General features: G+C 38.7%; 2 protein-coding genes across 4 annotated transcripts in view; both read right to left on the bottom strand.

Annotated features, from left to right (window-relative positions):
* birc6 (baculoviral IAP repeat containing 6) overlaps positions 1–8,217 on the bottom strand; it is a 77,719-nt gene extending 69,502 nt beyond the window's left edge. For all 3 annotated transcript variants that reach the window (XR_002752195.1, XM_023327752.1, XM_023327753.1), the window contains exons 1-4: positions 7,796–8,217; positions 4,194–4,375; positions 3,285–3,422; positions 446–639 (exon numbers count right to left, since the gene is read on the bottom strand). Coding sequence is in view for 2 of the 3 variants with exons in the window: in XM_023327752.1 (XP_023183520.1) it covers positions 446–639; positions 3,285–3,422; positions 4,194–4,375; positions 7,796–8,000 (719 nt within the window). In the remaining variant the exon portion in view is untranslated. The remainder of the gene's footprint in view (positions 1–445; positions 640–3,284; positions 3,423–4,193; positions 4,376–7,795) is intronic.
* A 1,223-nt stretch (positions 8,218–9,440) lies between these two features.
* yipf4 (Yip1 domain family member 4) lies at positions 9,441–14,386 on the bottom strand. Its single transcript, XM_005812380.3, has 6 exons — positions 14,140–14,386; positions 12,699–12,852; positions 11,978–12,149; positions 10,698–10,775; positions 10,468–10,581; positions 9,441–9,796 (listed from the first exon to the last, which is right to left on the bottom strand). The coding sequence occupies exons 1-6, from the start codon at positions 14,195–14,197 to the stop codon at positions 9,659–9,661; spliced, it is 714 nt and encodes a 237-aa protein (XP_005812437.1). The 5' UTR covers positions 14,198–14,386; the 3' UTR covers positions 9,441–9,658.
* Between the last annotated feature and the right edge of the window lie 3,388 nt (positions 14,387–17,774).

Raw genomic sequence — 17,774 nt, 5'->3', positions numbered from 1 at the left:
ACCATTAGCAGTGCCTACATGAGTTGATTGACAGCGCTAAAACCCTCCTCCTGGCTGTGATTTGTGGTTTTTGGTTGGGAGCGGTGCATTTCTTCAGACAGCAACAATAGCTAAGGATGGAGGTTGAGGAGATGGATCGCTTCACAAATGATCTGTCTGGTAATAAACTGTCACAATGATGTGACAGTTTTAACAAATATTTATATATATAAAAAAAACATTTTTTATGAAAGTTACATTCTGCACCTTTATCTAACCTGATCTAAAATGTTTGGCCATTAAGATTAAAACCTATAAAAAAAACATGTCACATCAAAAGATTACAGAAACTGAAATTTTTAAACTATGCTCAAGTCCAAAATGGAATGCTATGAAAAGTTGAGTGTTTATCACCCAAAACAAGCTAATTCCTAGACTCATAAGGTAAAAACGTTGTTGGTCTAACCTATCTACAGAGCGTCCAGGGCCCACCCCGAGCTCAGGCCTGGCGCTAGACAAGAGGTAGGAGAGCCTATCCATGATGGAGGAGGCTACAGACAAGGCAGCTATGTTCTGGTTTATCTTCTTCAGCTCGCTGACGATGGCTCCAGCCACTAGCTTCAGCACATGATGGGGGAGATGGAAAGTGACCGTTGCCCACTGTAAAATAAAGAATAGAGAAGAAGATAGAGGAAGGTAAACAAGGTGAACAATAACAGTGTTTGTAAAACAAAGTTACAACCGCATTGGAATTAAAGTTTGATTTATTCAACAAGTTTGTGCACATAAAACAAAAATCAAACTATCAAATTTAGTAGGTTAAAACAAGAAGAAGAGCGCCTGTTGTTGTAGTAATTTCAGATACAAGCCACGTAGAGTCCATAGGCTTTTCTCATTATTTACACTATGATCTTTCAACACCTGAGGTAGCCACACTAATCCCTTCCAAATGCAATCTGGGATTATAAAAACTACCATTGTTCTTCGGCCTTTGATTAGGCCGAAAAACTCAACACCCAAATAAGGCAGAGTGATTCTTATTCCCTTATTTTATGAGAATACTCAGACAAAATATGAAAGCATGTCAGACACCACTGGCCAATTTTTTGCTAAATAAACATGTTCACCATAATATCTGACAGTTTATGATCCAAACTGTTTTGGATTAAAACAGACTACCTGTGTATAAATGAAGTTGGTACTCACTTAATGTAAAACCATCAGGAGTTTTTCTTTCATGTTTTCTGATCATAAATTGAAAATTGTGGTGTGTCGCTCAATCGGCCACCCATCATACTCAACTGATTTCCATGAAAAAAATATGATGGGTGATCACCAATCGCTCTCTTTTGTTGCCGATCACAAGTATCTCATACTTCACAGCCTGCAGAGCCTGCAGTGTGCAGCGTATCTCCCTCTTTCCTTCCCACTGTGCAGGCGTGGCAGCAAATCTGAAGCAATGTTGTGTGGAACTTTAATGCTCTGATAGTGAATGGGGGAGTTAGCGTCTTGCCTACCTCGGCTGTGAAGCACGTCAAAATACATCAACACAAAATTTTATATGCCATTTAAAAAATAAGCACTTGGTGGAGCATGGTGAGTTATCAAGGCTCACTGCAGGGGAAAAAAAAAAAGACACCGGAGCGGCCAGACAGCAGGTAAAGCAGCACACAACTACCAAAACTCACCCAGATGAGAATGACAGTCAGAAAGCTAAACAAATAATCCAAAAAATAATCTAAGTACTCAAGGTTAGCGGTGTAAGACGCTGGGTTCTGCTGTCACTGTTGGACCGCCTCTACTAGCTATTAAGACGTAACATTTCACAGACATCGCCGTTCAACCTCCATGTGAACTCTCACATTGAACGTCTCCTTAAAACTGGAGCATGTAACTTAAAAAACTTTTAACATATCTACTAAAACTTTTGCTGTTCTAACATGAAACAAATAATTTGTGTGTGTGGTGGGTGGGGGGGGGGTTTAGCTCTTCTGCCTCCTCACTGTATTCTGCAGACTAACACCACTGATAGAAACAGCCAATCAGAACCCGTGTAATTAGCCATGCTCTCAGGCAGTTTGGATTTAGTAACTTAGGATTGTTTATTTTAATGCAACCTGCATTTGACTTTGAATGAATGTTTCCTTTTTTACATGATGTTATTTGTGTTGGGAGACTCATCTGACTGCGTATAATTTAGGATGTTGAGAGACTTCCTGTTAATTATACTACAGATTGCAGGTTTTATAGTTGTCTTTTCGACTGAGTGCTGCAAGTTTTTTGCACGTTTTTGCCTAAATTAGGCGACTGTATGGATCCATTTTGCCAAATCACATAACAGCATTTATACCTAAAGAGAAAAACTGACAGCCAATCCATGTGATCGGTATTGGTGATCGGCAGCGATCGGCCCTCATGAGTGATCAGAATCGGCAGCAAAAAACCTCAGAGCATCCCTACCTGAAAATGTCACAATTGTTGCTCTAAAAGTGTGGAACTACACAGTACTTTAGTTCTCTGTTCTTCCAACAAACTGAAATATTCATCGATATAAACAACTTTCGTTTTTCAAAAGCCAACACATCAGGATGGACGCTTTCTTTCAGAGCATGCTCATACCACCACTGCTGCTGCTACAGGTGAATCAGCAACAGTGTTTTGCCACATCACCATTCATCTGTAAAACAACTAACTAAAATAATATCACAAAAAAAAGTAAAGATCCCACAGAAAAGTAGTTTCTTTGCCAAACCCTCCTCTCACAATACAATCAAACTTCCCTCAAGCGACGACCCACCAGTCTGGGTTGCCAGGAGACAGCTGCTCAGTTAGAGCCTGGTCTGTCTCCTCCAAACAAACCTTGCATTACCCTGGCTGTAGTTAGCCTCATGGCTTCCTTTTTTTTTTCTTGTCATTATCATTAGACTGCTGTTCTGTTACAGCTGAGCTCTCCTCCTTCTGCTATCCTGCCCCACAGTGGTGACGATAAGGGGAGTTTTAAACCACTTTGGTTTTCCTTCATTTATTTGTTTCATTTTTCTTCAAAACCAGTCCACTAGTGGTTTAGCTGGTGTCACAGTCTCATTCTTTGGTCAAAAACACAAAAAGTCTTGAAAGAGGTTTGAGAAAAGGCCTGCAAGTTACATGGGAAATGAATTGTTGAACTCATAGTTGAAATGCACTTTTATATGAAGGATTTTCACAAGGTTTTATCTGAGATGCCAATAAATGTGACTAAACTAACATGTTTAGTAGAATTTGCTGCATTCTCTCTTTATGCGACAACTCTGTTCTCATTAGCTTACCTTAGCTACTTTATGATTGGCCGCAGTCTCATGTGAGGTATTCTTCAGACCTTCTTTGAGCTGGCTGATGAAGAGTTCATACCCCTCAGTGCTGGACACATCAATCTTCTCCTGACACGCCGACAGCATTTGCTGCGCCTAAACAAACAAAAACATTTCTGTTAGGAAAAAAAGCCAACCCTGTTTTCTCATGGAGTCCAAGTTCTTGTTGGGATCTGAAATCAGTCACCTCCTCCTCCTTCACCAAGACGTAAACGCATTTAAATAAATTGTGTGAAATTATCTAAGAATTTGACTTCAAACTGTACTGGTTATAATTTTAACTACTTGCTATTCCAGTATTGATGCATCATATTCAACTGTCAATGCATGTTACGCCAATAAATATTCAGCTAAAAAAGCCTTGAAAGAGGTCAAATCATTAGGATTTTACAAATATATTCACCTCTTACAAACATCATTATGTAAAATCCTAACAATTTTACAAACATTAAAATCATTATTTTAATCATTGTACTCATGAAGTGCAATATCTGACATATTTGATTTAAGACAGAGATGACTTATTTTCAGCCTCTTTCAATGAGGGTAAAAAAAAAGAACTTCCTCTTGAATCTCTGTTCTTTTAAAGAAAATGCTACTAGAAGGCAGATATAGTCTGTTTCCCTTCAGAAGGATGTTCCTGCTCTGAGATTCAGTGTTTCTCCTACAAATACTCTGAACAATGCTAACCTTTCAGCCATTCATATTTCTTGATACTCAGGCATTTAATAAATGTATCAGGTAAAACATTTCTTACTTCAAAAGACAGAAATCTAAGATCAACATGTTTACAACCACATGAGAAGCGTCAAACTTCCAGGTACAACATCAAGTACTTCCTGTCTGAACGTGACAGCGCAGCCTCACCTCTGTGACCGGCAGCTCCAGCTGAACCATGTCCTCCGGTTTGGCCACCGGCGGCTGTAGGGCCGTGTCCAAGAGCAGAATGCCATTCAGGTCCTTCCTGCACCCCACGGCAAAGTCGTCCACAAAAAGCACCTTGTCAACTGCAGGAAAGTACTGGCACCTGACGCGGCCACCTGGTTTAGCTAGGACATAACGACAGGAGAACATTAATCAGCTAGCTTTCAGATCTAACTGGAAGCTCCAATCCAGCACCTCTAGTGGAACAGAGATACACCGAGTCAGAGAGAGGGGCTGTTTTGCTTTAAAGATAGACTACGTAATTATCACAAAAATATGTTCTTACCATATTTATTCAAACTGCCACCATGTCGTGTAACAGTATGGTATGAGACACATCAGGGTTTCCCCTAGTGCAAACTTTCTCTAGGGCTTTTCTGTCAAGGTGCTTCAGAGCAAAATCATGTGACAGTGTAACCTCAGGCTCCAGGCCATTCATTTTCATGGTTTTCTCAAAAATTTCAGAGCTCATCGCACACTGTCTCTCTCTCTCATCTGTGCTATTACTGTGAGTGAGGTACAGATATGAATCGCGGTACTATCGAAAGTGAGAAACAGCCCTCTCACACGCTTCAAACGCTTTTGGAATACGTCCCACGGTTTCTGAACAGACTGTTTTTTTTCAGAAATACTGACTGGGTGTCTCACAACTTTCTCCACCTTGAGCTCCTCTTCAGAACTACAGTGCTGGTGGAACTCTCAGTTACTACAGAAGAGGGCTGAGCCGGCATTTAGAACTACAGAGACGCTACTCGGTCCTTAACTGACAATCAATTTGGACTGTCAAAATAAGAGCAACACATACTCCACAAAATAAAAGCCTTCACATTTTTCACAGCAGGTAATTGATGTTTTGGGCATTATGTAACTGGTTTAACCAGTCTACTGTTACACATGGGATTAGAGTGGCCAATTAAAATGAAGCTTACTGAAAATTTCAAAATAAAAGCCTCATAAAACCTTAGTGCACCGACTGACTCCATTAACATACTGAATGGAGTAAGTCCATATTAGTCAAAATGCTTATAATTCTCCACATGCTATTGACTACATTTTACTTTACTTTAGCATTAATGCTCATTTTAAAAATCAGAACGCTGGGTTCCAACCAATGGGAACACTTTAGCAGGCCCCATTAAATTTCTTCAGAAATCTTCTAGTCCATCTTTTATTATACTGTCACGACATAATGATAATCTTAATAACTATGCAAAAAAAATAAAATAAAAATGTAAGTAAAAATTACGTACTGCAGGTATAGGATTTAACCACAACAATTATCATTTTAAAAAAAATATCATAATATAAATATCATAATATTCTTGTAACTCAAATATGTAGGAACAGATATGGAAATATTTCATTTAACAGTCTTAGAATAAAAAAATAATAGAAAAACTGAACAAGCTCAGTAAAATTAAAAGCTCCACACTGTGCCGACAGTATGGGTACTGTGAACCAGCACCTGTGTATGAATTATAACTCCTGGCTGGTCTTTCCATGCAGATGTTTTCCTTTTAGCCCAGCTTGGAAAAAACACCAAAAAAACACCAAAATAACAACAACATTGTGGCAGATGTTGTAAACTTCATCTTGCAGTGAAGACTACCATCATTTACCGCCTCTCTAAACCAAGTGTGGAGTCCAAGTGCTTTAACACTACAATCCACATTTGCTCATGTATTTAACCATAAAAATATCTCATACTTTGCAGCCTGCAGAGCCTGCAGTGTGCAGCGATTCAGGTTATCCAACTGGATTCTCCCTCTATAAGATCAATATGTATGTTTTTTTCTTAGAACTTAGGAGAAAACTCTTATTCCATGTTTTCCCCTTCTCAAACTATTTTATTCAATAATATTTGTGAACACAATATTTAAGGTCAACACAGAGCAGTTTTAGACCCAGTTAGACCACACAGTTCAGGGGAATTTAATGTTTAGCATATAATTTCAACACAAATCCCCAATACTTGACTGTATTCTAACATCTCAAACTGGAATTAACTCTGCCGCTGAAACCACACACTGAATGCCTGGTGGACATCAGCTGATAGATATAGTCAAAGTTTTTAATATATCACTTATTACATAGCTTAACATTTTCATTTAAAGACTTTGTTAATAAACAGTTGGCCTCTTAAAATTAGGATATGAATCTAAAATAATTTTTTAGATTCATGTTACTAAATTAAGCAACAATCTTTTGAAGGAAAATGTCCATAAAAGGCTAATCTAATGCTGTAGAGCTTGATTATTATTGCTATCTTGGTGAAGAAACCATAAGAGGAGAAATTATCTTTTCTCACCTTTGCAATCATTCAAGGTGGCCTGTCATTGAAACGCTGACTCAAGTTTTGATTTGTCTGCCATATTTCCATCTCAGACAGCTTTTCATCGACATTCACCAGATGCAGAACTTAACTTAAAAAAAAATTAAAATACCTCCGACTTTTACAGTTGAAAGCCATCTGCAGGTTTGTGAACATGTAAACATGGTTGTCTTATCAAACTGTGAGAAATCAACTTGTCAATAACGCTTTTCATCACACCACACTTCAAAAATATATAAAATAAAAGACTAGACATATCAAACATTTGCTTTCGCAGGAATGACCAATCAGATTACAGACACGATTTATGATACTAGTTTTAAAAGCTACACCAAATCCATAATACGTTCTGATTAAATAAAGATCCGGTATTTTACTATAGGAGTTCTAACGTGAACATAACCTGTTAAAATGCTATCGGGTTTTATTTCAGACAGTAACTACAGTGAAACAAAGAGTGGTGGACACGGTTTCTGACCTGATCGGATCTCAACAGAAGCGTGTTAACATGAAGTGCTGGTACTCTCAGTGCTGGCATGCGGTCTTCGATCGGTCACAGGGTTAAATGCAAAGTTACCGCAGGAACAGCTTCCCATTTATTATTCTACAGTGATGTTACAGTCCACCATTGTGTGACTGTAACATCAGAATCACGCTGGTAGTTCCTACTGACTCTCGCCGGTGAGTTGTGAAGTTATGCGGCTGACGAGTAGCAAAATACATTAGCGGCTAAAAGCATTACCACTTTCCTAAACTAAACCAACTTCAGACAGCCTACAGTTTCCATTTATTCATTATTAAGCGACTGCCAATGTTTATGTCTGGACCACAGGACGCGTGTGACGGGCAGAACTTTAGAGGATTGCCCGGTTAGTTAGCGCTGTGAAAAGTCCTACAGCTAGCCATTAGCTACAGTCAGAGGTGTCATGTTGAGTCTATAGAGACAAATAGTGGATGCCATTCACCAAAGACGAACGTTAATGATAACAGAATCGTTCCTGTGTTAAGATGCTGAGGGTCCTTTGTTTTACGCCCCCAGAACAGTCTGCAACAATCCCAGCTGTCAAAAACCTAACAGGCCACTTGTACGGCTGCCGGGAGCAGCTAACACACCAGGGTGCTGGTCCCTGCACAGTCTGTTGACAAACTGTATTTGGCTTGTCAAAACTGAAAGTGTTGTTGTCAGGGCTTGACAGAGAACTCCGGTACTTACCGTGCAGTGCTGAAGCCTGAAGAATGGCCCCTGAAGTTCCGTCTATCACTTTAATGCTTCCCCGGCTGGTAACGGCTAAGATAGCGTTGAGGGCCGGGTGGTAGGAAAGACTTCGCAGGCCTTCCTCGTCGCAACGCAGGCAACCGTCTCTCACTACAATCCAGTCTGAGGAGGTGGACGAGCCCGGCGAGGCCGCGGCCGCCATCTTTCCTATTTTTTCCCCTTCCTCCTCTTTTTGGTTTGTTAGAACCTGACGATAAACTTAAATTGGATTCATCTAAGGGGCAGATTCCGAATTGCCACTCCCCAGCCTTCTGCGGCTTCTTCTCCGCCCGTCACAGCCGCGGTGGCTATTCACCATCAGCGCTGAGGAACTCCAGGCTAGGCTCTGTCACTTACACCATAGGAACACGGAGCTAGCGTACCGCTTGAATACATCTCGCGAGAACACCAATAGTAAACGAGAACAGCCATAGAGAGAACAGCTGATGAAAAAAAAAAACTGTTGTATATTTTGCTTGTAAATTTTTATTACTGCGCAAGTAAATAATTATCTCTATGCATTATATTATTTTTTAAAATTGCCTTTAATACTAGTCATTGTGTATTGTTATATCACATAACTTATACCTTTATCAATATACTAATGTGTTCATGGATCATAACATCTTAGGAAAACCGATAGAGCATCTTTTTTACCATGAATACTTCTTTTTATAACATGTGAAAATTCTCAGCAACATTAAATACACTAACCTCCTGACATAAGCCCACTTTTCCCTGGTGCAAAGTGTTCTAAATAAAGTTGTACCTATTACAGGTGCGGTGACATTTTCAACTTTGTGGATCATGAAAGCTCATAAAATTCATTCAGATTCATTTTTACCTCTACCTTTAGTACTTGGAAATCCAATTTTTTATAATTCCCTCAAACATTACTTCATTTTTCTATCTACTTATGCTTTTTTGTGGGTCCCCAAAAACTGACACGTAATCTAACAATAATTATTAGCGCGTTATTGTGTGCCAATAATGTCTTTCATCTATTTTAAAGTACATTTTATTACAAACCAGTCTAACCAGGAGCACATTTTACTACATTAGGAGTAAATTGATATAGTAGGGAACTGAAAATCTCAAACCGTTTCCTCCATATCAAAAGTATGTTTTAGAAATGTCATATGCTTCTGTGATCATTTTCTATTTTATTCAATAACTACAGAACTACTATATTTTACAACAATTTCATTCATTTATTTAAAATTTTTCTTTAGTTTCTGAAAGGAATGTTAGTTGTTTAGGATAAATAACTTAGTGACCAGCCAACAAATACAAGATTCACAAAGGACCAATTTCTTTTCTGTAACTATTTGTAAGGTGATTTTCTATTTTGATATAGTTGACAAAGGCACCTCATTAATGGACATTTTCCATAACAGAACAGTGTATAACAGTGAGGAATCTATAGTGTTGCAGCCTCTTACCCTCCACCGCACTGTATGCACAAAAATATTTGTTAAACATTGTGTGGATTGACTAAAAAGGTTATAATCCAGCAAATGATGTCCAGATTCACAAACTGCAACCAACTCCAGGCATATGGGGACAATAGAGCACCTATGATATAGACACCTGCAGAACAAGGTACAAGCTGCAAAATCCGATTAATTTTATTGAACAAAGAAAAGGGTAAAACTATTTACAGTCATATTCCCAATGTCCTCACTGCCTAGAATTGTACAGTTAAAAAAAACACAAATATGTCTTTAAAAAAAGACCTCCTGGGTTTAGTTGTTTGATGACCCCAACATGACTCAGGGTCACTGTCCATGGCCATAAGGTCTGTAGTTCTGACTCATCCAGTCACACACCAGTATACAGTGACAGGAAATAGATATACAATAGGAAAATGGGATATATGAGAAGGGGCTTCTTAGTTTTAAATTCATCTCCGACGAGAAGTGAAGCGGCACTGTAGGCAGCCCAGAACACGCCAAAGAGCTGGAAAGGAAACACATGACATGATCACTTTGAAGTAATCACTACCAGAATAAGAACCCAACAATATAACAGTTTCTACAGTGCTTTCGATCAAACTCATTTATCAACAATATGTGTAAGGATTCTATTCATAGAAAAAGGTTGGCCTTTTCCTTAACCGACATCAAACATCCCATTTATGGTGCAAATCTCCCAAATCCTATTTATGTAAAACAGAAGTTTGCCTACGCAGTGTTGAATAAGTCCAACACAGGATCAAATGTTCTTACTCAAAATGAAAACCTCCAAATGGTTTGTTTCACCATTTAAAGCTATAACAGGAGTGGCACGAGACAATGAAGGATTTAACAACCTTCCTTTGATGAATAAGACTTCTTCAAGGATTGCATTATAACTGTCGGTCTAAAATAATCTTCAATCCTCAGTATTTTTCCAGCTTGATGTTTAAACTGTTTAAACAGCCCATCTGTTGGGCTAGATTTACATTCTTCAGTTAAAGAATGGCCCCAAGATATGGTTTCTGAAGTGGAGAAATGCCCCAAGTTAAATAGACAAAAATTGATCCACTAATATGTCTAAATTACACAAAGGTAGATTGCAATGGTAAAAAAAAAAAAAAAATAGAACCAATTAACAGTCTGATTAAGAGTGTTTAATAAAATAGAACTTACTTTGGCTAACGTGGACACCACTTCAAACCCTCCAATCACTAAAAGTAGAGGGGTTATGACAATGAGAGGAAGAAGAGAATATCCAATCACTCCAAGAACTTGACCATAAGAAACCTACACAGGAGACAAAAAGAGCGCTCAGAAAAACAACAATCTTATTTTCGGCCAATAAAGAGAACTTAAAACGCGCTGATTGGTTGCGGTTGTGTCGTGATGGAGGCAGGACTTACCTCACCACCAAGGACACGAGCAAGCAGGAAGATGGTAAGTGATCCGAATATCCAAATGGTGATGATCCAAGATACAACCTACATGTGTAAGAGACAACACAGTCCAAAGTTAAAGCTTGGAGAATGACCACTGACCCCAGAATGCTTTGTTTTGATCTTGCTTTCAAAAACTGGGGAATAACCCTTGTGAATCCTGCACGACCAAGTTCTCTCCCATGTGCATGCCCATTGCCCTCTTAACAATCAATCAAGTTTACTTAAATAGGAGATGTCAGCAACAAGGCAGTTAAAAGTGCTTTACATCGGAAAAACATAAAAATACAAACTTATAAAACAACATATTCTCAACAGTTGAGAAACCAGTGACAAACGTTACATTTTGATTAGTGCCATCATCAATATCATCATTAACATCTAATATATTGGTCAACGTTCCTCATATTATGGTTCATAAGCAATTCTAAACAGCTGGGTTTTAAGTCTTCATTTAAAAGAACAGAACACTACAATATGATAACTGGCTATTTCTTTTGCTTGTCTTGTGCCTGTGTTGGAGTGGTCTAGGGTAGGCCTGTCGCGATAAACAATAAATCAGTTAATCACATGATAAATGAAAATTATCAATCTCATTTTAATTTATTGGCTTTATCGTTTCTTTCTGCCTTTTTATCTTTCTATTGAAGATATTGGATGAAAACAGGCTTTACTCCAGTGCTCTCCACTGACTCCTCCCTTCATAATTTCCTTAGTGTAAGGGAGGAGTGAACTATTGCATCAGGTAGTCAGATAATCCCATTTTTTCTATCTAAATCTAATGATTAGTCAAGGTCAATATTATATACAAACTTCATAATCTGTACTCTTTTGGTTGAATGTAGTTTTTATTTCTACTTTGGTTTTGTGTTTTTCATCTTTTATTCAGGTGCATTTTTTGTTAACGGAGACTGAGAGTCAATTTTATTTTCTGTTTCTTTTTGGTTGTTTTGTTTATTTAGTTTACCAGTTCCAGTGTTAAGTGTTCTTTTGAATATAAAGTGTATTTATTTTTGGCAGGATGTGCTAGCATTATTATTATGCCATTACATCAGTTTAAAATGGTCTTCCAACAATATTATCGTTTATCGCAATAACTTTTGATAGAATCATAAAAATTTGTTATCGTGACAGGCCTAGTCTAGGGTTTACCCAACTGATCACAGGAAATTATCATTGGCGTAAAAAGATGATGCTTCAAGTAATCATCCCAAGCAACCAGTTGTGTTCATTCGTATTCTGCTCACCCTGAACTGCCCGTAGATTGAGATCATGGAGAAAAGGAGCACAACAGCCAGAGGGCCCCAGAAATCTGGGTTGTCTCGAACTACTTGTCGATTGTAACCCAGAGACGGCATGGGCATCAGCACGCAGCGGACCTTGTAGTAGATGTCCTTCAGGTCAATGTCCAGCTCCTCCCTGCTCACACAGGAGATGAGGCAAAGATAATTTAACATTTGCCCTGACACTGGCTAAACTCCAGATTCATGTAAACAACAAACAGGAATACATTATAAATCCAGGTGCTTTGGATTGCATCAGGTAGTCAGATAATCCCATCTTTTCTATCTATCTTTTCTTTCTATCTGTACATTATGTACATTTATAATGTATTATAAATGTTTATAATGGTCTTTCTCACACTGAGGTGTAAAGTAGGGAAAATAACTCAACAATACATCAATAATCCCTTCCTTCTGGTACCTGATGCATGGCATGAGATGTAAACAATCTGTTCATTACTGAATGAATAATGAAAGGAAGCAATACAAGCAGCCCTTTCCTTGAGAATGTAAAAATTAAATAACAATTAAAAGATTTCTAAAAGAACATCTAACCATGTTCGATAAAAAAGGAATGGCCTACTTATACCAAGGCAGCATAGACACTTCTTGAAATAATAGATTTGTCTTTTCCCCCTAGACTTATTTGCCACAAATTCTGAGACTCCCTAAAAGACATACTTACAGAAGAGGTTTGCTCTCCTCATTGTCATCTTCTTCCACTTCTAGCAGCCAGCCGTAGCCTCGCTGCCTCAGGAAGGTGGTGGCGTATGGATCCCTGCCTCCTTCACTGGCCATGTTCAGTTTAACATCAGGGGTGCTGATTGTTCCACTGAGGTCTGTGGATCACACAGATGATTTCAGACTTATGGTACCTTTTATAAACAATAATAGCAGCAGGAGAATGTGGAACAAAAACATGGTATTTCTAAATGAAAAACAACCAACTTAATGGGTAGGAAGCAAAAGCTAAGCAATCAGGTGTTCAGATGATAATGTAACATATTATTGTTGTGAAGTCCAGGAGTTGGCTTTTACTGTGGATTTTTTTTTCTATTCCAAAAATTCTAAAGTATTCAAAATATAATTTAGGTTATAATACCGCTTTTTTTAGTGGTATTGTTTTTTTAATCTACCATTTCAGATATATTGCAAAGATGCATGTCAAACTGGAAAAGACAAAGATGCTTTGTCTTTAATAGACAAGTAATTCACGATCAGTTTAGCTTAATACTTAGTTTTACTGGGCAATACTGCAGGTCCATGTGCTAGTGTCCTTACATGAAGGCGGTTTGTTTTACACCATCTCTCTCATTTGTGCCTGACTGACGGAGGAACTGGCACATAAATCCTATCTAGGGTTTTTTCTTATCTAGGTTTTTTTCAGAATGGCGCTCTGTGAAATGATAACGCCACTTTGCTGAAACAACTAACGGGGGGGAAATAAACACGGAAACATGCATTACAAAAGAAATTGCTGATATAAATTAAATCTGCGCGGTGCGCACAAATGAAGTCGCTCCCATTAGCTGGAACAACTAATGAAGGGAAAATAAACACGGAAATAGGCGTCACAAAAGAAATTGCTGAAATAAATGAAATCTGCGCACAGAAAATGTATTTGGTTCTCATTTGCCCTTTCATACATTTTTTTTCTCCTTTGACACATATGTTTTTAAGATTTATTTTTAAAGAACCGCAATTTATTCATGACTCCTGAATCCCAATATAAGACGCCAACTAAACCGGAAATTCATCCCGTCACTGTGAAGCGATAGGTAAACAAGTGGAAGTTAGATTTGAGTCGACAGAGCCAGAACTACACGGCTCAAAGCTGCCACGAAAAGCCCCCTTTTAATAGAGTCTTAATATAAACAATATACAACTAAATATCATGTCAGGCTTTGTTACCTACATGTTTTCCTTCCGTCCTGTATGTGTCTAACAAAGCTAACACGCGCTTCCACAAATAAAAACATTGTGATATAAGTAGCAGAGGAAACCAGCGTATGACTTTCGCTGCAATAGCCTACATAAAACAGAGCGAAATAAGTAGACTGCTGCTGCTGCTGGACATGTATCACTCTTTGGGGCCTGCTAGCTGAGCGCTGCAGCAATTAGCATACCTTCAGCTTCTGAAGAGGAGACGAACGTGAAATCTCCGTTGGTGGGAGAGAACTGCATGGTTGCTATCCTATTAAAGCCTCACCTATGAAGTCCAGGACAAAAACATTTAATTAAGCGGTAGGTTAAATATACTGGGTCGCGGTAATAAAGCTGTCACTAGCCACAGCTCATCTGTAAAGTTTAACTAACGCATTTTGTTTGCTTTCTGTCTCACTGTGGGGGGAAAGAAACCGGAAGTGCGAAGGAAGCTGGAAACCAGACACGTCGTACGATGCGTTCACGTCATCCTCTCGTGCTGGGAAATGGGAAATGCTGCATGGAAACCCAAGATTTATAAACTAACAGCAGCATTTTAAAGTCTATTCTCTGAGTTCCAGGAAGCCATTGTAAGTACTTTAGAACTGGGGTGATGTGCTCTACCCTCTTGGGTTTTGTGAGAATGCGAGCAGCGGATCAGCTGTAATAGATTTTTTTAGGCAAACTTGTGAGGACACTGTTGCAGTAATCAAACACATGGATTAGTTTCTTTGTATCGTGCTGGAACATTAGTCCTTTAATCCTGGAAATGTTATTCAGGTAATTGACGGCTGACTTTGTAACTGTGTTTATGTGGCTTTGGAGATTCAAGTCACTCAATCAAGACTACAGGCCTGATCAGTTCTAGCTATAATAACTGAAGTTGTGTGCTTAGACCGTTCCTCTTTATGTCCAAAGATAACTTCAGTTATGTTTCTGTTCAGCTGGAGAAAGTTAGAGCACATCCATGCATTGATTTATTCTAAAAATCCTAATCACCTAGTGACAGCGTGATGTAGAGCTGTGAATCATTTGTGTAGTTATGATAGCTAACCTTGATCTGTTGAAACTGGGTTTTTTTATTTTTAAATTTTGCTGACAAATTGAAGGTTGGAGATAACTTAGATGGTCACCAATTCATGCTTCATGTGACAGTGTGTCTATAGAAAAAGATGGTCAGTCTCTACACCAATATAATTTTACATTGAATGGAGATTTTTATGCAAACTATCATTGTCAAAATAGAGTAAATATTGCTTCATTTCCTAGCAAGTTCTAAAAGATGACACAGTGCTAAAATTGTCCCCATGAAAACTTGTTCACCATGCCAACTGTTTGTTTTTTAAAACACTCATCCATTGCAATCTGTTGACTAAACTTGCCGTATTCAAATGTGGCCACTTGTTGGTGCTGTTGCAACCACAGAACCAGATTTTAAATCCAGGTTCAGTGAATGTAGTGTTAAGTGTGTGCAGGTGAAACAGTGAGTCAGAGACTCTGTAGAAGGACAGTATGCCAGCAGGACAGTCCATGTACAGTACACTGCTACTCTGCTAGAAACTGAGGAGGAGGAGATGGGTCCTTTTCTGTCATTGTGACAGAAAGCATAACTAACACCAGAACACTCCAGACTCCAGGTTTGAGTGTTCAACCCAAACACACAATCATGACCGTCTCCTTTCCGACTGATTCCTCCATAGCTCACTGAAATACAAATGTATCCTCTCCACTCGTCTTCCCAGTAACAACAACCAGTCAGGCCAGTTCTGCTGTGCAGAATCAAATATACCTGCGTGATCCGGATATGACAGGAGCTCTTGCACGTATGTTATCTTCCTGTTGCTGTCAGACAGTTTGAGTTTTCTATTCACTGTATTTGTATTGACGGTGAGTTCACAGGAATCTAACAGGAAGAACAAACATAAACCAGCTGCAGTCATCAGTCACTCATTTACAGTTTGATGATGACTCCTAATGAGTGATAGGACAGTTTGCAGATGGTCCAGTGTGTATCAGCTGTGCTTTCATGTATTAAATGAAAAACACACTTACACTTCCTCTTGATTGTCTGTCCCTTATCTCTGCTCCCCATCTTTGAATTTGTTCCTAAAGTACTCCACTCTCTGTGGGTCAGCGAATCCTCTGACCCCTGTCACCATGCCAACGCACTCAGGAGGGATCTGATTGGCTGCTGCAGGTCATGTGGTTATCCAGAGATCAACCGGAAGCAGTTTCCTCCTGATGAGGTTTGTCAGCAGAACATTCACTGAGGTGGACTCTATGTAACTGTAACATCAGTCAGGATCTCTTTGTTGTAAGTCCAGTGGAAATGGACTCTCATCCAGGCCATCAAACATGAACAGAACCTGAAAGTGTTCCAAGCTCCAGATTTCTTTGGTTTCGCTGAAGAACAGTTGAGCAAGCTGCAACAAACTGAACTTTCTGCCTTTCAGAAGATTTAGGTCTCTGAATGTGAACAAAAATATAAACTGGATGTCTTAGTTGGATTTCTCTTTAGTTTAGTCCAGAGTAAACGTTTGTGTTAAGACTGTTTTTCCAATGCCAGATACTCCTGTTGTCATCACTGTTGTGATTGTTTGAGCTCTTCCAGGTGGGACTTTAAAGATGTCTTCTGGTCTGATTGTTGTCTATGGTCTGTGTGGTTTCCTGGACGCTGTTTCAATCTGTCTGACCTCATGTTCATCATTGACCTCTCCAGTTCCCCCACCCCTCTTTTTCTTTTGTCTAAGACATTTTTTTTTTTTTTTGCTGTGGAACAAAGTAAAAAAAACAACAACAATATGGCAAAGGCTGTGTGTCAACCAGAAGGTGCACTATCAGTTATTATTTTACTATCACAGATTTACAATTACGAGTCTTGGAGACAATTAAGATCACTTTCCCAGGACATTTAAGACTTTGTCCAGTCAGTTCTCCAGATACAGTAACATAAACTCCTGGAACACTGTCATCATTTTCTACAGGAGTCATTAATCATAGGGACTCCTGAGAATTATGCTCACACTTGTCTTTTATAGACGCTTGAACAGTATATTATCATTAACATTGTTAATCTTCTTTCTTTATAGATTTTTAAGAACTTTTTTGTGACAACCCTCATACCTGATGCTGCTTTTACACTTGAATTTTCCCTTTTAGGGACAATAAAGGTTGTTTCAATTTAATTCTGTGCTATTGTATTTTATTCAGTCTTGAGGTAAATCGGATCTTAATGATGTATTCATAGATGTGCAAGCCATGGGTGCAAACACTCCCTCATACTATCACAGACACTGGGTTTTGAACTTTACACAGATAATGATCCAGACAGTCCGTTTCTCTGCTGGCCTGGAGGACAAGACTTTCATGACTTCCACAAACAATTTGAAATGTAGACCCACTTAACCACATGACACTTTTCCACTTTACATCAGTCCATATCAAATAAGTTCTAGCCTAGAAGAGCTGGTGGCGTTTCTGAGTGTTAATAATGCATGGCTTTCACTTTATATAGTAGAGTTTTAACTTGCACTAGTAGATGTAACAATAAACTGTGTTCATAGTCAACTTATAATAGCTGCCAGACAGTGGTCCTTGAGGAATGTAGTTTAAGACCACTACGAATACCCAATCATGACACACCTGGTTCCAATTAATCTGTAAAATGTTTCAAGAAAGTATTTTTGAGAATTCCACAACTTTCCCAGTCTTTTGCTGTCCCTGTCCCAACTTAAAAAAAATGCATTTCAGGCAACAAATTCCAAATGAGTGAATATTTGCAAAACCACTATATAGTTTATCCACTTGAACCTTAAATATCTTGCTTTGGCTTGTAGTG

This window comes from Xiphophorus maculatus, chromosome 22, assembly GCF_002775205.1.
Source record: "Xiphophorus maculatus strain JP 163 A chromosome 22, X_maculatus-5.0-male, whole genome shotgun sequence".
In the NCBI taxonomy this organism is placed as follows: Eukaryota; Metazoa; Chordata; class Actinopteri; order Cyprinodontiformes; family Poeciliidae; genus Xiphophorus; species Xiphophorus maculatus.
Note: the sequence above shows the minus strand (reverse complement) of the source record. Positions and strands in the feature narration are given on the sequence as shown.

Excerpts from the sequence above, each read along its gene's own strand:
- yipf4 (XM_005812380.3), bottom strand. The coding sequence starts at position 14,197 with ATGCAGTTCTCTCCCACCAACGGAGATTTCACGTTCGTCTCCTCTTCA. Across the intron at positions 10,776-11,977 it reads CAATCTACGGGCAGTTCAGG|GTTGTATCTTGGATCATCAC; the intron begins GTGAGCAGAATA and ends TTACACATGTAG. Across the intron at positions 10,582-10,697 it reads CTCGTGTCCTTGGTGGTGAG|GTTTCTTATGGTCAAGTTCT; the intron begins GTAAGTCCTGCC and ends TCTCCTGTGTAG.